This window comes from Zootoca vivipara, chromosome 7, assembly GCF_963506605.1.
Source record: "Zootoca vivipara chromosome 7, rZooViv1.1, whole genome shotgun sequence".
Taxonomy (NCBI): domain Eukaryota; kingdom Metazoa; phylum Chordata; class Lepidosauria; order Squamata; family Lacertidae; genus Zootoca; species Zootoca vivipara.
Genome location: NC_083282.1, coordinates 30281755 through 30298774, shown reverse-complemented (window position 1 = coordinate 30298774; position 17020 = coordinate 30281755). Strand labels below are relative to the sequence as shown.

Below are 17020 nucleotides of genomic sequence, written 5' to 3'. Positions count from 1 at the left end.
TTTTCTCTTAAAACATTACACGCAGTGAATTTCATATTCTTCCTCCACAACCTTTCCCAGTCCTCCATCATAATATTATGTCCCACATCCATCGTAACCTTTTTTTGTTTGTTCATCTTTCGTGTGCCAATCCAGCAATAACATACATTCTGGAAAGAGTTTTTGTTTTTGATTCTAACAGTTCCGTTTCCAACTTGGATTTTTCTACTTAGAAACCAATATTTATATCCATTTTAAACACTTCATTAATCTGATGATATTGGAGCCAGTCATCAAGCTTATTCTTCAATTGATAATTGATGTCTTTAACTTAAACTGGTCTCCTTCTTCTGTCAAAATAGAAGCGGCTTAGTCATGCTGGCCACATGACCCGGAAGCTGTATGTCGGCTCCCTTGGCCAATAAAGTGAGGTGAGCGCCGCAACCCCAGAGTCGTCCGCAACAGGACCTAATGGTCAGGGGTCCCTTTACGTTTACCTTTACTACTATCTGGGTGGGGAAGGGGAAGGGGATTTCTGAATTTTTATTGTCATGTTCACATGACACATCTACACACTGCAGCCAACACACTAACATTTCACGGCACACAGTTTGGAAATCTTGGCTAAATAGTATTAGAAGTATAACAAAATTATTTAGCCACCATTATAAAATAAACCAATTATTTGGGGGGATGTTGCTTAGTTAGACACAATTCTTTCAAAGAATTATTAACAGAGTTCAACTGGAAATATTGAACTCTTTTTGGATTAATGCTTCTAAAATTCAGAATGTATTTATTACTTAATGACTTGGCCAGGTTTTATTGTTCATTTTGAAAGCAGATGAGATAAACAAGAGATGGCCCTATAGTTTAGTGGCCTTTCACATGCTGCAATTGTTGTGGTTTAATTCCAACCAGGAATGGGGGGGTCTCGTGAGTCCCACCAGCCCCAGCTTGTGTGGCCAATGGTGAGGAATGATAGGAGTTGTAGTCCAAAGGCATCTGGAGGGCAACAGACTCCCTGTACCTGATTTAAACATTTGGTAAGCTGTTGTAAGAGAAATGTACTTGAAAGTCATTCCAGCCAAAGCTTGCTAACCTATTTTCTTTTAAAGTAATGCAGGACAGGCAATGACTGAGTTTATGATGCAGCTGCCAGAGACGGCTATTCTCTGTAATAACAGGAAAGTAGTGACTCCATAGTGGGAGAATATGGCTCCATGGTGGGAGAATTGGAGTGGAAATACACAAGATTGTTCCTGTTCATTTGTGAAGTGTTGCAGAATATGATCATATCCTAGCAACACCTTAATATATGCAAAAAGGAGGGTTAAAACAAACAATTTTGCTTAGTACTGCTGCTAGCAACTATAGTAAAACTAAAGCTTTTTTTAAAAAGCACAAGACATTGCTTTAGACTGAGCACTCGTCTGTCTCTTCAACAAAGCTAGGCTTCAGAGTGTTGGGATTAAGGTCTGCATCAAACTGCACAGTGGAGTGTTAGCAGGAAAAGCAGGAGAGGCCCACTAAAATATAAATGAGCTGCTTGCCCTTTGGATTCATTCTTCATGAAACGAAACATTAATCCAAAATGAAGAACGACCTCAGGTATGGGGGTTCTGCCAGATGGAGTCAGATGGAAATTAGAGCTGCTCCAAGCTTGGTGGGCAAGGCAAACACAGGAAGCTAAGGGGTATTATTTTTGTCAGATGAAAGCTTACACAGCAGAGGACATGCATAGACCAGCAGCCTGATCTTGGGCAATTTTGCTTTGTGGAATGAATGAGACTTACTCTCAACTAAGTGTGCTTAGGGATTCCGCTTGAGAATAAGTAGGAGGTTGACTTGGGGTGGATTTATGTCCTGCTTCCTCCCATTCAATTCCTTGGAAAATTACTTTGACATTCTATGCTCCCTGTCTGACAGAAAGTGAGAATAAACACATTCCCCATCAGTTTGAATCTGAATTGCTCATTGATTGTTTTCACAGTGATTCTTCTGTTCACACTAGTTACTTAGAATACTGTTAAAAATGTGAAAGGTGTGATCTTTTGAGACTAGTTACCTGAAAGTATGACATTGACTATTTGTGCTGCAAAGGTTTATATTTTATTTTTTCATCTTAGTTTATTTTTTTCTGTAAGATTCATGTATTATATGGATGGACGAGCTTCAAGCTTGTGGGATCTATTTGTTTGCTTACTAGAGCCCTAAGATCCATCAGCTGGAGGACAAGTGTTTGCATAGGGACTCAGTGGGGGAGACATTCACTTAAATAATGGTAAAGAGGACATCTGAATACAACCTCCCCTAGGATTTTTTTAAAAAAAACAAATGTGAGTTCTTAGTTTTTCACATAAAAATTCACATATGGCTCCCCCCCATCTCCCTTCCCAAATTTCTTCATTTCAGTAGCATTTAGTCTTTATTTTTTATAATTTTCATTTATATACATTACAACAATTATTTAACCAAGTTTTAACATTTTCAAATTTGACTCCCTCCCTCCTCTTTCTACGGTTCCTTACATTTATTTTCATCCTTTCCTGCATACTTCAAATTGCCTTAATTTATTCTTTTAATCGTCTACTCTCATATATATCTCATATATATTTTTTTTAAACTGCAGGTTTTTACAATAATCCTGCCAATGTCTTGATCTGTTTATAGTTTGTTTATAAATACTCAATAAACCACTTCCATTCCTTCTAAAAAGTTTGTTGTCTTGATTTATTATTCTTCCGGTAAGTTTCGCCATTTCTGCATACTCCATTGATTTCTGCATTCAATCTTCTTTCATCAGGACCTCTTCATCCTTCCACTTTTGGGCAAATAACATTCTTTAATCGGTGCTTTTTCTGGGTATACTCAAGGGCATGCAGTACCAACACCCCTTTCCCCCCCCCAAATGGTAAAAGTGTGGCATTTACTGTAATAGCTTCATGGTGAGTACCAGCACTATTTTTTCTTAAAACAAACAAACCACTGTTATCCTTAAGGTAATACCTGGTGGTCACAAACCTTTGCTGTTCTCCTTCTGTCTACATCAGCCCCCGCACCTTCCTCCCCCAGAATACAGGAGCTTCTACTTTTATTTTTTAGAGGGGGGCACAAATAACTTGATGAAATCGGTGTGTGGGGCCATTCCTAAAGTATGCTGCCCATTGTGGTGGAAGGAAATGAAAGAGGGGGTTTGTGCTGGTTATAATGGATAAAATACAACATGTTCCCCACCTTGTATGGGCAAAATAGAAAGATTTCTTCATGAATAGACATATTTAATTTTGTTATAATATAAGTTTCTTTGGGAGCCCGCTGAACAAAACCAGTAAGGTATAATGGATAGAGTGTTCAACTTGGACCAAGGAGATCTGAGTTCAAATTGCCACTTTACCATGAAGCCCAAAATAAAATCATTACCTTTCAGTCTAACTTATCTCACAACATTGTCGTGAGAATATAATGGCACAATCGCAATGTAAATCATTGGTATCCTTAGTATATTCTTGGGAAGGTAGGTAACAAATTTAAACAATATTACTATTTGGGCACGTATTGAAAAATATATTATTCATATCAATAGCTTGCTATATTGTCATTTGAATCTAATGGCACCAACAATTGAAAAAATAAAGGAATATACCTGCTCCATCATTTAAATAGATAAGGAATGACTCAGAGAGAGGCAGGACAAGGGCTGTTGGGAGCTTAATGGCTAAGGCTTACATTTATTGTACTTCTGTAAACTGGCTGGGATTGCATTATTATGTCTTGGTACTTCAGCAATGCAAGAAAGCAAAACAGGTGTGCAGGCAATAATATAAGGATGACAATAGTAACTGCTGCAATGCCTCTGTCAGTGGATAATTGTCATTTGTTCTTGAAATGTTCTTTTCCCCTCTATTTGGAATCATGGGGCACTATGCGCCTGAATGATTTTCTGTAGCAGTGTCTCTCACAAGTCTACTCAGTTGGTTCACTACAGTACGTAAAACAGAAGTGTGATTGATGTGTTTTGTTGTAGAGAATAAAGGAAGCCAGTGCAGATTCTACTGTGGTTCCATGCTTCAATGACATTTGGTATTTATAGGAATATTCCTCCTGGCTCTAAAAGATTTTGCATAATACCATAACATTCAGATAAATAACCTAACCTATTTTGGAATGTCTGATTGTCTTCTGTTTTATTACTAGTTTGATGCTGAGAGAGATGAGGAAGAAGTATTCAAAGACATAAGCATGGCAGTTGACAACAAACTGTTTCCTCCTAAAGAACCTGTTGAAAGTGAGTTGATTATTAACCCCCAAATACTGTAGGCCCAGCCTTGCTTTCAAAATGTAACATATTTTCAAGATCAAAATATATTAATGCTTCAAAAAGTATATTAATAAAAAAGTTAAATGTCATTGTTTTTAGGGGGTTGCATGTCTATTAAGTATGCACAAATATGTGACATTTTCTGAGCACTATTAATGTTCTGTTGATATACAATATATAATGTATGAGACAGGGATGGTTCATATATTCCCAAATTCATACTTGAAAAGTGCTACCATAAAGGGTTTTTAAAACCACATTTGGATCATAATCTGTTAAGTGATCATCACACATTACAGTGTATAAGGATGAATTGGCCCATTTCTCTCCTGAATATGATTTCTGTGTAAGATTTAGCAGTGTGCAAAGCAGCCCACAATAGCAGGGACGCGGGTGGCGCTGTGGGTTAAACCACAGAGCCTAGAGCTTGCCGATCAGAAGGTTGGCAGTTCGAATCCCCTTAATGGGGTGAGCTCCCGTTGCTCGGTCCTTGCTCCTGCCAACCTAGCAGTTCAAAAGCACGTCAAAGTGCAAGTAGATAAATAGGTACCAGAAGCGGCTTAGTCATGCTGACCACGTGACCTGCAAGCTGTACGCCTGCTCCCTCGGCCAATAACGCGAGATGAGCGCCGCAACCCCAGAGTCGGTCACGACTGGACCTAATGGTCAGGGGTCCCTTTACCTTCTTCACCTTTAGGTGAAAACCAAATGGCCCGTGCCAATCTGCCAAGTTGAAAAATTCCTACCAGGCCCTTGCCACAAAACAAGCGACCAACCGAAGTCCCAAGCAAGGCTAAAGCACAGAAAACCAAAGAGGGCGGGTGGGCGGGTGTTCGGCAGTGCGAAACAAGTGGCTCTAACACGTTGCGCTACTGTTTATAAATCCTCCCCCTCCCCCAACCCACAAATCAATCTGATTGGGTGTCACAACTGGTGTGATCGTGGGACCGCCGCAGAAACAACCAGGCTATGCACAGCCTCTGGATGCTGTGGGGGCCCCAAGGTCCCATGTGCAAGCAGGACTCTCCTTGAAGAGGATCCCATTTGTCAAAATTAGTCAAACTATCATTTTAACCTCTACCTTTATTTTATTCAAACTATTTCTTCTGTCAAACAGAAATAAGATCTTAAAACGAAATCCTTAATTATGATTCTTCCTTTCCTTTTAGGGTGAGGGAAACCTATAAAAAGCTGGACAAAATAATTAAAAGCCAGAGAGCCCTTTGCTTACATCAAAGATTTTAATAAAGCAATATTTTAACTCAGTTACCTCCACTACTAATTTAATTTCTTCCTGCAGTGTATCTATTCCAACTTGCAGACTTTCAACAGAATGTTTTTGTAGCATATCCAAGCCTTTGCATCTTAAATTCCAATACTGTAATTGGTAGGAAAAAATGGTTTTTTAAAGGAAAAAACTACTTGCAGTCTTCAAAGACAATAATATATTCTTATTCATTGTTGCTTCCTAACGTATAATAAGGCTGTTGCTAAGGGCAACAACTTGTCATGAAATTCTGCAGTTTAAATATATACTTTTAAAAAATGAATTAGAAATACCTGAGGATAAGAATGAAGCACTTTTATCATTCTGATGCCAATCAATCTATAATAAATTGTTGTCTTAACAAGACAGCATCTTTCTGTCTTCATAATTTCAAACCACTTTTCTAGCATTCTGTGTGTCAATACTTTAAACTTTAAAGCTGTTTTTACATATCTCATTATATATTTGTCCATAAACAAAAAGGGCATATAGATGAGCAGTATCTCTCTTGGAGGTTATTTACAGTAGTTTTTCAAATCAAAAAATGAACAGATAAGATATAATTGAATACATTCCTTAAAGAATTGCTTTCAAAACCAGAGTATAAGCTACAAACAAAAGTAGTGCTGAACTGTGTAGGGCAAAATAAACTGGCTTTGTGTCAGGCAGAAATACACGTGCCAGTGATCATGAGTTCCCAGATGTATGGTTTCCAAGATTAATAAAAGGAGAATAAGCACTTACAGCAAAGGATTACCATGAAGGTGGAATGGTTACTCTTTCCTATCCCTGCCCATTTCCCCCACTGCAACTTCACCTCCGTGGTGGGCTTCTGGCTTGGGACTCCAAAGTAATAGGGACAAGTAATCAAAACAACCTGGAGAATATTTGCAACAAAATATTAGTAGCCAGGAAAAAGTTCAGCTGACTAGGTAAAGGTAAAGGGACCCCTGACCATTAGGTCCAGTCGTGACCGACTCTGGGGTTGTGACGCTCATCTCACGTTATTGGCCAAGGGAGCCGGTGTACAGCTTCCAGGTCATGTGGCGAACCAGAGCAGCACACGGAAACGCCGTTTACCTTCCCGCTTAGAGCGGTACCTATTTATCTACTTGCACTTTGATGTGCTTTCAAACTGCTAGGTTGGCAGGGGCTGGGACTGAGCAACGGGAGCTCATTCCGTCGTGGGGATTCAAACCGCCGACCTTCTGATCAGCAAGCCCTAGCCTCTGTGGTTTAACCCCCAGTGCCACCCGGGTGGAGAGTAATTATATATTAGAAACCAGGAGCTGTTGATACCTTTTTTCAGAGCAGCAGACTAGGGAGAGGCCCCTTAAGGAACACCTGGTCCATTATAACTCCCTTTGTTGCAACTGCATTTGAAGGGGAGCAGAGTCAGAAGTAGCAGCTGGATATCAGCCTGGGAGAGGAATCCTTGCTACTACATAGAAACAGATTGACCATGTGAAAAAGAGGACAGGACTCTTGCACATTAATTGTTGTGTAGGAGAGGGAATTTCAGCAGGCATAGCTGAAGGAGATAGGGCCAGTGAGTGTGTCAGTATATTTGAGGATTGTTTTCTGTTTGGTTTGTGGACTGGAATCAAACCTTTACTATCCATGGTAGATAAAGACAATTTGGGAAGCAGATCGTGCAGTTAAGGTGAAGTGATACAGTTATGGTAAAGCGATCTGTTTTAGATAGTAAAAGGTGATGAAGGTGATAGATGACAGCAGGCATTAGTGTCTGAATGGTGCTGCAAGATGTCTTAGAAATGTTAGCCCTAGCAGGGGAAGGGGAGTCCATTTGGTCCCTTTTTCGGGCAGCGACATATCTTGGCCTCGCTGCAAAGCAGGTCCCAAAATGTTGAGGAGCAGGGGTACTTTCTACATTCTTTCCCTTTTCACATTTGAACTCGTCTGACAAGAGAAGCAACATTAAAGCATGATAAGGAGTTGTTTGACCGAAGCATCTGTTCATGAAGATGTATCCTTGGTGACAAGCGTTCTGCAGCTGAGAAAGCAGGAGAGTGCAGAACGAGGTTTATGAAGGAGTGTTAGAGCTCCAAGCATGGCATGCAGCAATGCATGAGAACTAGCCCAATGCTCATAATGGTTGGCTGGATGAAGGAGGCTAGAAGGTTCCACACAGCAGGAACAAGAAAAAAATGATCCTAATTTTCAGCACAAACCTTAAGTGTGATCCTATCTGAAATGGCCTCCTTTTATGTCCTTTTAGGGAACTGATTATTTTGATAAATACGAAGCGGCTTGATTGAAAGAAAACTACATACTGAGAAAAATGGCTAACGACACAGAAAATATGTTCACTGTCTAAATTGACCAAAATCTCCTTCCTGACCCCCTGAAGCTATGCATATTTTGACTTGTACAGTCTTTACTTCTGTAGAGTAAAGCTGAGAACACAAGCAGTTCCCCTTGGCGATCAATGAGAATACTTTTTTTTAAAAAAAAGCCTTTCTGTGCTTCGCTACAATTGGAACTAAGTTTGAACAGTAGAAAAGCAGCCTGAAAAGTAAGAAAGAAAATTACCTTCAAAACTTTTATTTCTGTTAAAGATGTGAAGCACGTTAGTTATGAAATACATTATACAACCCAATGCGTGTTTACTTAGGACGGTGCAGTCCTTCAACCCTGGGTTGATAGGGACTGAAGGTAGGGTGTTACGTATTTTGCTCATCATCAGTCTCCACTGACAGAGCAGAGCATCACTAGTATATGTGGAGTGGAGTGGGGCTGTAAATCATGACATACATACAACCGTACATACAGTGAAACCTATCAATCCTTTTTCAGAAGAACCCTTTCTCTTTCCTATTTTAGGTCCTGGTGAAGTTGACCTTAATCTCACTGTGGACCTTGGAGATATTGCTGATAATGAATTTGACTTTGAAGACCAGGTAATGGATTTTATCAGTTAAAAGCTTTCTCTCATTCATATCATCTTTTAGGTCACTTGCTTTAGCTTCCGTTTTTCTCTTAGGTTGTGTTCACACCCCCATTTACTCTGCACCCAGTGTGCTCACAACACTGGTTTCCAAAGTGGTGCGTGCAGGACATTAACCACAATCCACCTCTGTTGTCCTTTAGTTTCTTACAAAATACTGCATTTTGATACATTTTCTCCCAAACCAGCATCAATCAAAATTGAGAAGAAGAATGAACCGGCAGTGCTTTAAGCAGGTGATGTGTACACAGCCTTAGCCTCCTTGTACACTAAAGGATAGACTACTGTGATATAGAGGGTTAAATTATTCATGTGACTACTTAAATTATTTCATTGTTCAACACACTGTTACAGATTTTTTTAAAAAAAAACTTGTGATATTTCTTAAATATAGGGGTGAAGGCAGACATATATTCTACAAATGATGGAAATAGTTGTGTAAACCACTTTTAATGTTGTTTTATGTGTACAACATAATAGATGCAGAATTCAAAGCACTTCCACCACACTTCAGAATGTATGTCATTCTTCATCACAAACATATTGTTATTATTCTGAACAAACCTAATGCTTCTCAGTACTGAGTTCCTATGTTCTTTGTATTCTTTTCTTTTACAGACTCCCCTCAGTTCCAAACAAATTTCCCCTTTCATGTTGCGCGATTTGTTCTGGTTTCTGAGGGGAAACACTGTCAGTTTTTATAGGCCAGTGAATTTTCAGAACACAAGGTTCACTTTCAATTCTTCCGCACAGCGATTGCATTAAGGCTACAGTCCTATACATACCATACTTACCTGGGAATGAGCTCCACTGAACTCAGTTGCACTTACTTCTGGGTAGACATGGCTAGGATTGCATTATTTCAGTCTATACCATCATCCCTCTATTTCCCAACTTCACCAGGAGGATGTTGTCGCTTATGGCCAACATTATATGATCCAAACACAAAAGGGAGGTATCAGTAGGCTTGGGGGGAAATTGTAGAAGAACAGGAAAAAAAATATTGGGGAGGTGTAAAGCCCTTGAAAAACAGCCCCATTGTTGCTTTTCTTTTTCTGTTGTTTTCCTGGAGTTTGCCAAGGTGCATTGTTAACAGAAGGATGTGCAACTGTGTGTTTAGATGTGCAAGGATTTAGATGTGCAAGGGATTCACTTAAGAACATTACACCATAAACAGCGATCTGTTTTTCAAACTGCCTTCAGTTGGTTATTATCCAAGGAACCCATGCCTTTCTAAGGAATTGCTGAATGCATTAGGTCGGAGGGAGAAAGGTTGTTTTCTGCTGCTCCAGAGAAGCGGACACGGAGCAATGGATTTAAACTGCAAGGAAGAAGATTCCACCTAAACATTAGGAAGAACTTCCTGACAGTAAGAGCTGTTCGGCAGTGGAATTTGCTACCAAGGAGTGTGGTGGAGTCTCCTTCTTTGGAGGTCTTTAAGCAGAGGCTTGACAGGCATATGTCAAGAATGCTTTGATGGTGTTTCCTGCTTGGCAGGGGGTTGGACTGGATGGCCCTTGTGGTCTCTTCCAACTCTATGATTCTATGAAGACTGAAAAGTAGGGTTGCGATATTCCCAAAAGTGAAAAACTGGATGGAGTTATTGAGCTTTATTTGGGGGGGGTGGCAGTGGGGTTTTTTAAATCAGAGTTGTCGAGCTTTTGGGGGGCTTTTCTTTCATTTTTTAAAAATAATTTTTTTTAAAAAATGAAATAGTCCAATTTGCCAAACGTCTGGGTTTTCTCGGACATTTTGCTGATTCAGCAAAAATCCGCCCGGACACCATTTTTCTGAGCGATCCCCAGACGTATGGCAGCTCTAATGAAAAGTGGAGTAAGAATTCGTAACATATGGTTGGCTCCAGAGCTTTCATAAGTAGGACTCTGCACATAGCTGCAGGAAGAAGGGGGAACTGGCAGAAGTTGCGGCCTCTTCTCACTCTCCATCCAGCAGGATCTTCCACTGGATCTTTACCCCTTCTGTTTGAGGAAGGAAGACCTCTGTTTTCAGAACCTCAAATCTGGATGCAACTTGATGAAATTATCTGGGAAAGGAAATGGGAACCAGAAGGCAGTGTAGAATTTTTCTAGTCGTCCACCAGTGACTTCACATAAAATTGAAACGTTGCTAAAGCTGCAGACAGTAACTTTACTTTCAAACACTGGAAGTTCAAAATAAGTGGGCGAGAACATGAAATTACCAGAGCTATGCTCAGTTACCAGCTTCACAGAATACATAACTTTACTAAAAGGGGCAAAGCCTAGCTTTGGTGGTCAATGTCTTTATTAGTATTCAGCTTTATACCCTGAACCTTGCCTTACCTTCCATTAGAAAAAACTTCTACTCATCAGTGGCGAATATGTAAATATATTTGGGGCACATCTCTTAGAAGTAGGTGTACAATTCTGAACCTTACAAGTCTATCATTGATTTACTTCTTTATTCATTTTATGTGTTACATTTATATACCACCTTTATCTTCCAAGGATCTCAAGGTGGTACACACAGTTCTCCTCCTTCCCATTTCATCCTCACAACAACCTGGGGCAGTTTTTCCTCAGTGTATGCTTTCTGTAAAAAGAACAATAAAAAAAATCAGTTTCACATGTTATTTGTCAAGAGGGCAACTACTTTCGTTGGTTTAGATTCCTAATGCATTTATTTTGAGTATACATTTTTCTTGCATGCTTCCATACATGCAAAAAGTTTGACTTGCATTTTGCCCAGGCAAAGAGGAAGAATACTTCTTCATCCAGAATGTTCGGTTTAGAGTATGATGCCATGGAACATTGTCGTACAATCCCTTCCACCCATTGAAAGATGGGTGTGATGATGACCGCATGGGCAAGTCCTGCTTCGACACTGTATGCGCTGACAGGCTTCCGGGTTCAGCGCCAGAGCCGATCGGCGGGGTTTCGTCTCGTATCCGAGACGGCCCGTCCCTGCTAGGAGTGGGGAGGGCAGCGAGAGCGACGCTGCGCCCCTTAGAACCTCGGGAAGGGCGTCCCGGGGGCAATTTGCTCGGCACAGCCCAAATCCGGACTCCCCAACTCTTCGGTTAGCTCTAATAAGAGCTCCGGAGCGAGGAGGGTAGAAGTCGCGGGGGCCATTTTGAGCGGCAACGTTATTCTAGCAGGGAGAAGCTTCAAGCCGAAGGCGGAGAGCGCTGGATTCTTCCGAAAATAAAACGATTGGAAAAGACTGTAAGTAACCTCATGATTTGGATTATAAAACAATTTGGATCTGGGAGAGAGGGGAGAAAAGAGGAAGCCACCCCCCCCCCACGGCAACAAAAGAGACAGTAAATAGAAACCCGAAGCCGTAAACAGAAGATTTGTAATTCAAAAGGATCCCTCAAAGGCATCAAAGAGAATCTCCCCTTTGATGCAGGGTGAAAAGGGGAGAGAGATTGTGGTTTATGACTGCCCTGCAGCAAGAGGTAAAGGCTAAGAAAAACCTTTTCTTTCCTCGGGAGCCGGCAGCCCAGACAACCCAGTGAGTTGATCAGGATTTATAAGTCAATTTTTATTCCACTTTGTATTTCTGGACTTTGTGGAATTTCTTTTTTGGTTTAAGTGCTTGTGAAATGTGAGTTCGAACTTTACTGTTAATAAGACTTGAAGAATGCAGCCAGCTTGTTAAAATGGAGTCGAGAAAATAAACTGTGATCATATTCCACCCCACGTGACAAGTTTTGACCTTGGCAGGATTGAATTATGTCAACAAAAAAGTGTTCCCCTGAGTTCCAGCGGTCTGTTTTGACCTTAATGTGGGAAACAAGAATAGAGCTATGTCAAGAGGAGACACGACGGCAAGAGTTACAGCAAAAATTTCAGATGGTGATGGCGGAATATGATTTTTTAGGAGATGAAGCTTTTGACACTGAAAAAGATGAATGCGAGAATGACAATGATGATGACTGTGATTCGGAAGGAAAAGATGAAGATGAGGACTGTGATGATCCAACACAAAATGAAGCACACCACGAAGAAAATGATGACTTTACTCTACAAAAAGTTGGATGGAGTGCCCTGCTTTTGAGGGGGGCACGATTGGTATTATTGGAACTCCAGAACGCCCACAGGGAAGAAGAAAAAAATATGCAGAGAAGAGAAGAAATCCAGGGGTCCTGTATGGTGGCCTGGATGGCAAAAGACTGTAAACAGGGGGTGGGGTGAAGGGAAAGTGATGTTGTGATTATAAGGATGGATTAACAGGTTTATAACTGGTCTGCTGATATTGGAATTTGCTGGATTGGGGGGGTGGAGCCGGTAATCGGGGATGTAAGGTTAAATTGAGAATAGTTATAGTTTTAAAAGTGAATGGATTTTGGAAAATGTGAAAATATGGAGGCTTATAGAGGGAGAAAAAATTAGGCACGGGAAGAGAAAATGGGAGTTTGATTTTTCAATGATTTGAATATTAGATGAAAATGTTAACAATTGATTTATAAGTTGTATAAGATACAAAGGTGTATTTTTATAAAGTAAGAAACTGCTGCAGATGATAAAAAAGGGATGAAAACCGGGGAAGGGGGGGAGGGGAAGCCCACAAAATATGGTTTTACAACTATGAATGCAAGAAAATTTTTTCTGTTTTGTATTGTTTTTTTTCTTTTTTTTCTTTTTTTGCCCTTTCTTTTTTCCCTTTTTTCCTATTTCTATTTTTCTCTTTTTTTGGTATGACAATAGATGGTTGGATGGATGGCCTCATGCGTACTGCCCTGGTTTGCTGGAGCTCCCTGGTGGCAGGGGGGGCCTTTGGGGTCAGGGGAGGGGGAGGAGGACTGAAATCCAAGCATAAAATGGACCATCTCTGACTGTTCACATACATGGGATACTTCTGTGGCAGGGGAGGACTCATGTGGGTGGGTAGGAAGGAGGTGGAAAAGGTGTTTACGTATGTACCGTCTTTTTTGTTTTTTTGTATTTTGTAAAATTAATAAAAAGTATGTATGCCGCTGACATGCTCCTTCAATGTACATGTGCAAGAAGGAATTATACTTGCATGCCAATGTATATGTGCTCCTCCACATGTGGACAGGCTGGGGCCCAATTTGGGTCCCTCTTTGCATAGAGGTGCTCTGCGCATCAGTATGTACGTATAACACCTGATGTAGCTCGAACTTTGCAGGAGAATGACAGGTGGTAGGTTAGCGTCACATCATTATAATTAGAATACCACCTGTTTACAGCCTCTGTCTGAATGAAACCTACTTGCAGCCTTTATATGAGCAATAGTAAAAACCCTTTCCCATGCTAACAGCAAATAAAAGTGCCCTATCTTCAAAGTTTGCTGTCGTTCCCTGAGTATATTGTGACTGTAACAGAAACTGAATGCTCCACTGATTTTCTCATTACTAAGGGCCATCTTCAAACTGTGAATTGTCCCAAGCACTTTTCTGCTAAGAATATCAAACAAGGAGAAGATGCGTATCTAGGTATCAGTGTGCCATATGTAGCTGAGAGTAGATAAAGCACCTGTCAGAGAGATGGGGCCAAGGGGGTTAGGTTTCCAAGCAACCATGTGCAGCTAAGGAGCTGAAAGCTAGCAGATATTATCAGAACACTTTGACAGCCAACGGAAGCTAAAGGCATCCATATGTTAAGCACGTGATGCTTTTAAAATATCAGCAATAGCAAAGCAGCAATTCTTAAACTGTATGTGGTACAGTACTACTACTAGTTACTGACAGGTTTAGCTCGTTTTCTTATGTAATGGCCATCATCTTGCTCCTTTAGAGGTTACAAGTACTTTCTTATGTAAACTAGGGCACATTTCCTCCCAGAACATAGTGCATTGGTGTGCATTGAAGGCCATTCCAAGTTTCAAGAGAAGCTTATAGAGCAGCATGGAGAATTCTTTCAGGAAGTTTCTCTGTGTACATGTACTTAATGGCGGTATCTTGGATTATAGCCATCATAAGCAACTTCTAACACCTGCCATGTACTCTCTATATAGTATATAGTATAGCTCTCTAGTTTTCACAACCTCATTGTTTATTTTCACAACAGCAGTTATCTAACCAGAATGCAGACCACATTTTGACTAGAAAATAAAACCCCCAGGGGACACTTATTAATGACAGCCAAGACAAAATACCTTTATAAATATATTATAAGGCACTTAAAAAAAACACCAGACCCTGTCCTGGAATACTAAAAGATGGTAAAAGAGCTATTAAAGTGCATAACCAATCTGTTCATCTTAAGTTACCATGGGAACTGGCAAGACAAAAAAAAAGAATTCTATATGCAAAGAACTATAGTTTGCCTTGGAGAAATTCTGTTTTTAATTTTACTTAGGCATCATAGTTTTGTGGGTTTAATATTTTGGGAGGATGCCTTTCCTGCATTTGCATTTTTGTTTTGCTCTTATTATTTATTTTATTTCTATACCGCTTTATATTTATAATGCTTTAAGGGTATTATAAAATGGGGCGTATCTGCTTTTCAATAATGACATCTTCCATTTGAGAGTTTGTTAGCAAATAAAGCATCATGTGGAATGAGATCTGTGCTTGAAATTTAGAATGAGAGATTACATACCAAAATAAGTTTTTCTAGTGGTGTTTGAGGTGATATCTTTACAGCATTGTTAACATTTACCACCACTTAGTGCCCTTCCTATATGGTTGTCTCCTGCACTTCATTGGTGCAGTAATGAATTGATGTTCTGATCCTGTGCATAGACACATAGTTCCCACATCATCACCTCCCTCTGCAAGAGAGCTACTGACACATGGCATAAGTTGCACAAGCATGACCCAGGCAATCCAGCATGATAACATACAAAGTTACTGGTGTGATGTAGGCTCTGTACACACGACACATAGCACAGTTGAAACACTTTGCCCCTTCAAAGAATTCTGGGCACTGTAGTTTACCTCTCACAGAGTTATAATTTCTTGAAACTCTTAGCAAACCACAGTCCTCATACTTCTTTGAGGGCAGAAATGTGCTTTAAAGGTTTACTATGCAGGGTCGGTCCTACGGCAAGGCTGGGTGGCGCAGAGCGCCGGGCCACCAGGGGGCGACGTACTGCGGCGCCCGCCAGACAGCCGCGCTGGGAAATGGGGCGCGGAGGGAGCTTCGCACCACGGCGCCAGGGCACCAGATATGCTTAAGACGGCCCTGGTAGTATGTACTGTACGCAGCTATGAAGGAGCAACTTGAACTACCTTTATGTCATGGTTTTTGTGGGAAAGCTGTTACTCCATATGACTCAGTGTCTGAATTAGGTCTAAAATAGAGGCTAGGGATCTTGAAGAGGAATAGCAGGAATCAAACAGTGACAGGGCAGAGAGCCAGGGGAATAATAGAGAAAGGGTAACAGAATGAGAAGCAGTCAGTTTGTTGGAAGCTAGTGTTTGTTTGTTTGTTTGTTTGGTTGTTGATGTGGCCATTTCTACAGGATCTTCTGCTTTTGAAAAATCCTATTATCTTATTTTTATTTTATTTTGAGCATACAAATAAAAACCACTTTTCTTCTATCATGGAACTCAAGGCAGCTCTAATGGTTTCCCATCCAGACAGTGACTAGATCTAGGTTTTCATAGCTATGGTGCCTGTATCAGGACCGTCATCCTATGGCCAAATAAAATGTATTCAGATGGCAAGATGAAACTATTGTTTTAATCCAAAGTTATCTGTAGAATTAGAGGTGGTTGTTATTTAACACAGATTTTTTTGTATCCTTCAAATGACACAATTATTGAGCTCAGAAGCATAATAAAATCTCTGCCTAAGGCAGACCTCCAACTATTTCTAGAACTACTAGCAACTAAATTCAAGCAGCTTTTCACTGTTTTGAAGTCAAATGCCCATGGGATTTGCTCTTATTATAACAAAACAAAACACATAGCAATGGGATACTAAATACAGATCTGTAAACAGCAGACTAAAAGTAATGGATGAGTTGAATGATAGAGAAAGGAAGCTATAAAACAGAGGAGGGGATGACTGAGAAGGCTAGGTTTAGAGAAAAGCCATTCTGTATTCTTTTCCAACTTAATAATGGAGGGAAGCCTTGGGTGCCTGAAAAATAGATTGGAGAGGACTGCCCTCATTGTCTGCTCTCATGAACCTGCATACCTAAATTTGAAAGGTGTATACAAAAGTGAAAGTAGAATAATGGACATTTATTTGCTAATGCTTAAAACCAGGGACCCAGGTAGCGCTGTGGGATAAACCACAGAGTCTAGGGCTTGCTGATCAGAAGATCGGAGGTTCGAATCCCTGCAACGGGGTGAGCTCCCGTTGCTCGGTCCCAGCTCCTGCCCACCTAGCAGTTCGAAAGCACATCAAAGTGCAAGAAGAGAAATAGGGACCGCTCCGGCAGGAAGGTAAACGGCGTTTCCGTGCGCTGCTCTGGTTCGCCAGAAGCAGCTTTGTCATGCTGGCCACATGACCCGGAAGCTGTCTGCAGACAAACGCTGGCTCCCTCGGCCTATAGAGCAAGATGAGAGCCGCAACCCCAGAGTCGG

The 17020-nt window shown here is 40.7% G+C and overlaps 1 protein-coding gene across 1 annotated transcript in view; it reads left to right on the top strand.

Annotated features, from left to right (window-relative positions):
• Positions 1-17020, top strand: part of AK5 (adenylate kinase 5) — an 84041-nt gene that overhangs the window by 43803 nt on the left and 23218 nt on the right. Inside the window, exons 7-8 of the mRNA XM_035121631.2 lie at positions 4177-4267; positions 8412-8488. Coding sequence (XP_034977522.1) covers positions 4177-4267; positions 8412-8488 — 168 coding nt within the window. The remainder of the gene's footprint in view (positions 1-4176; positions 4268-8411; positions 8489-17020) is intronic.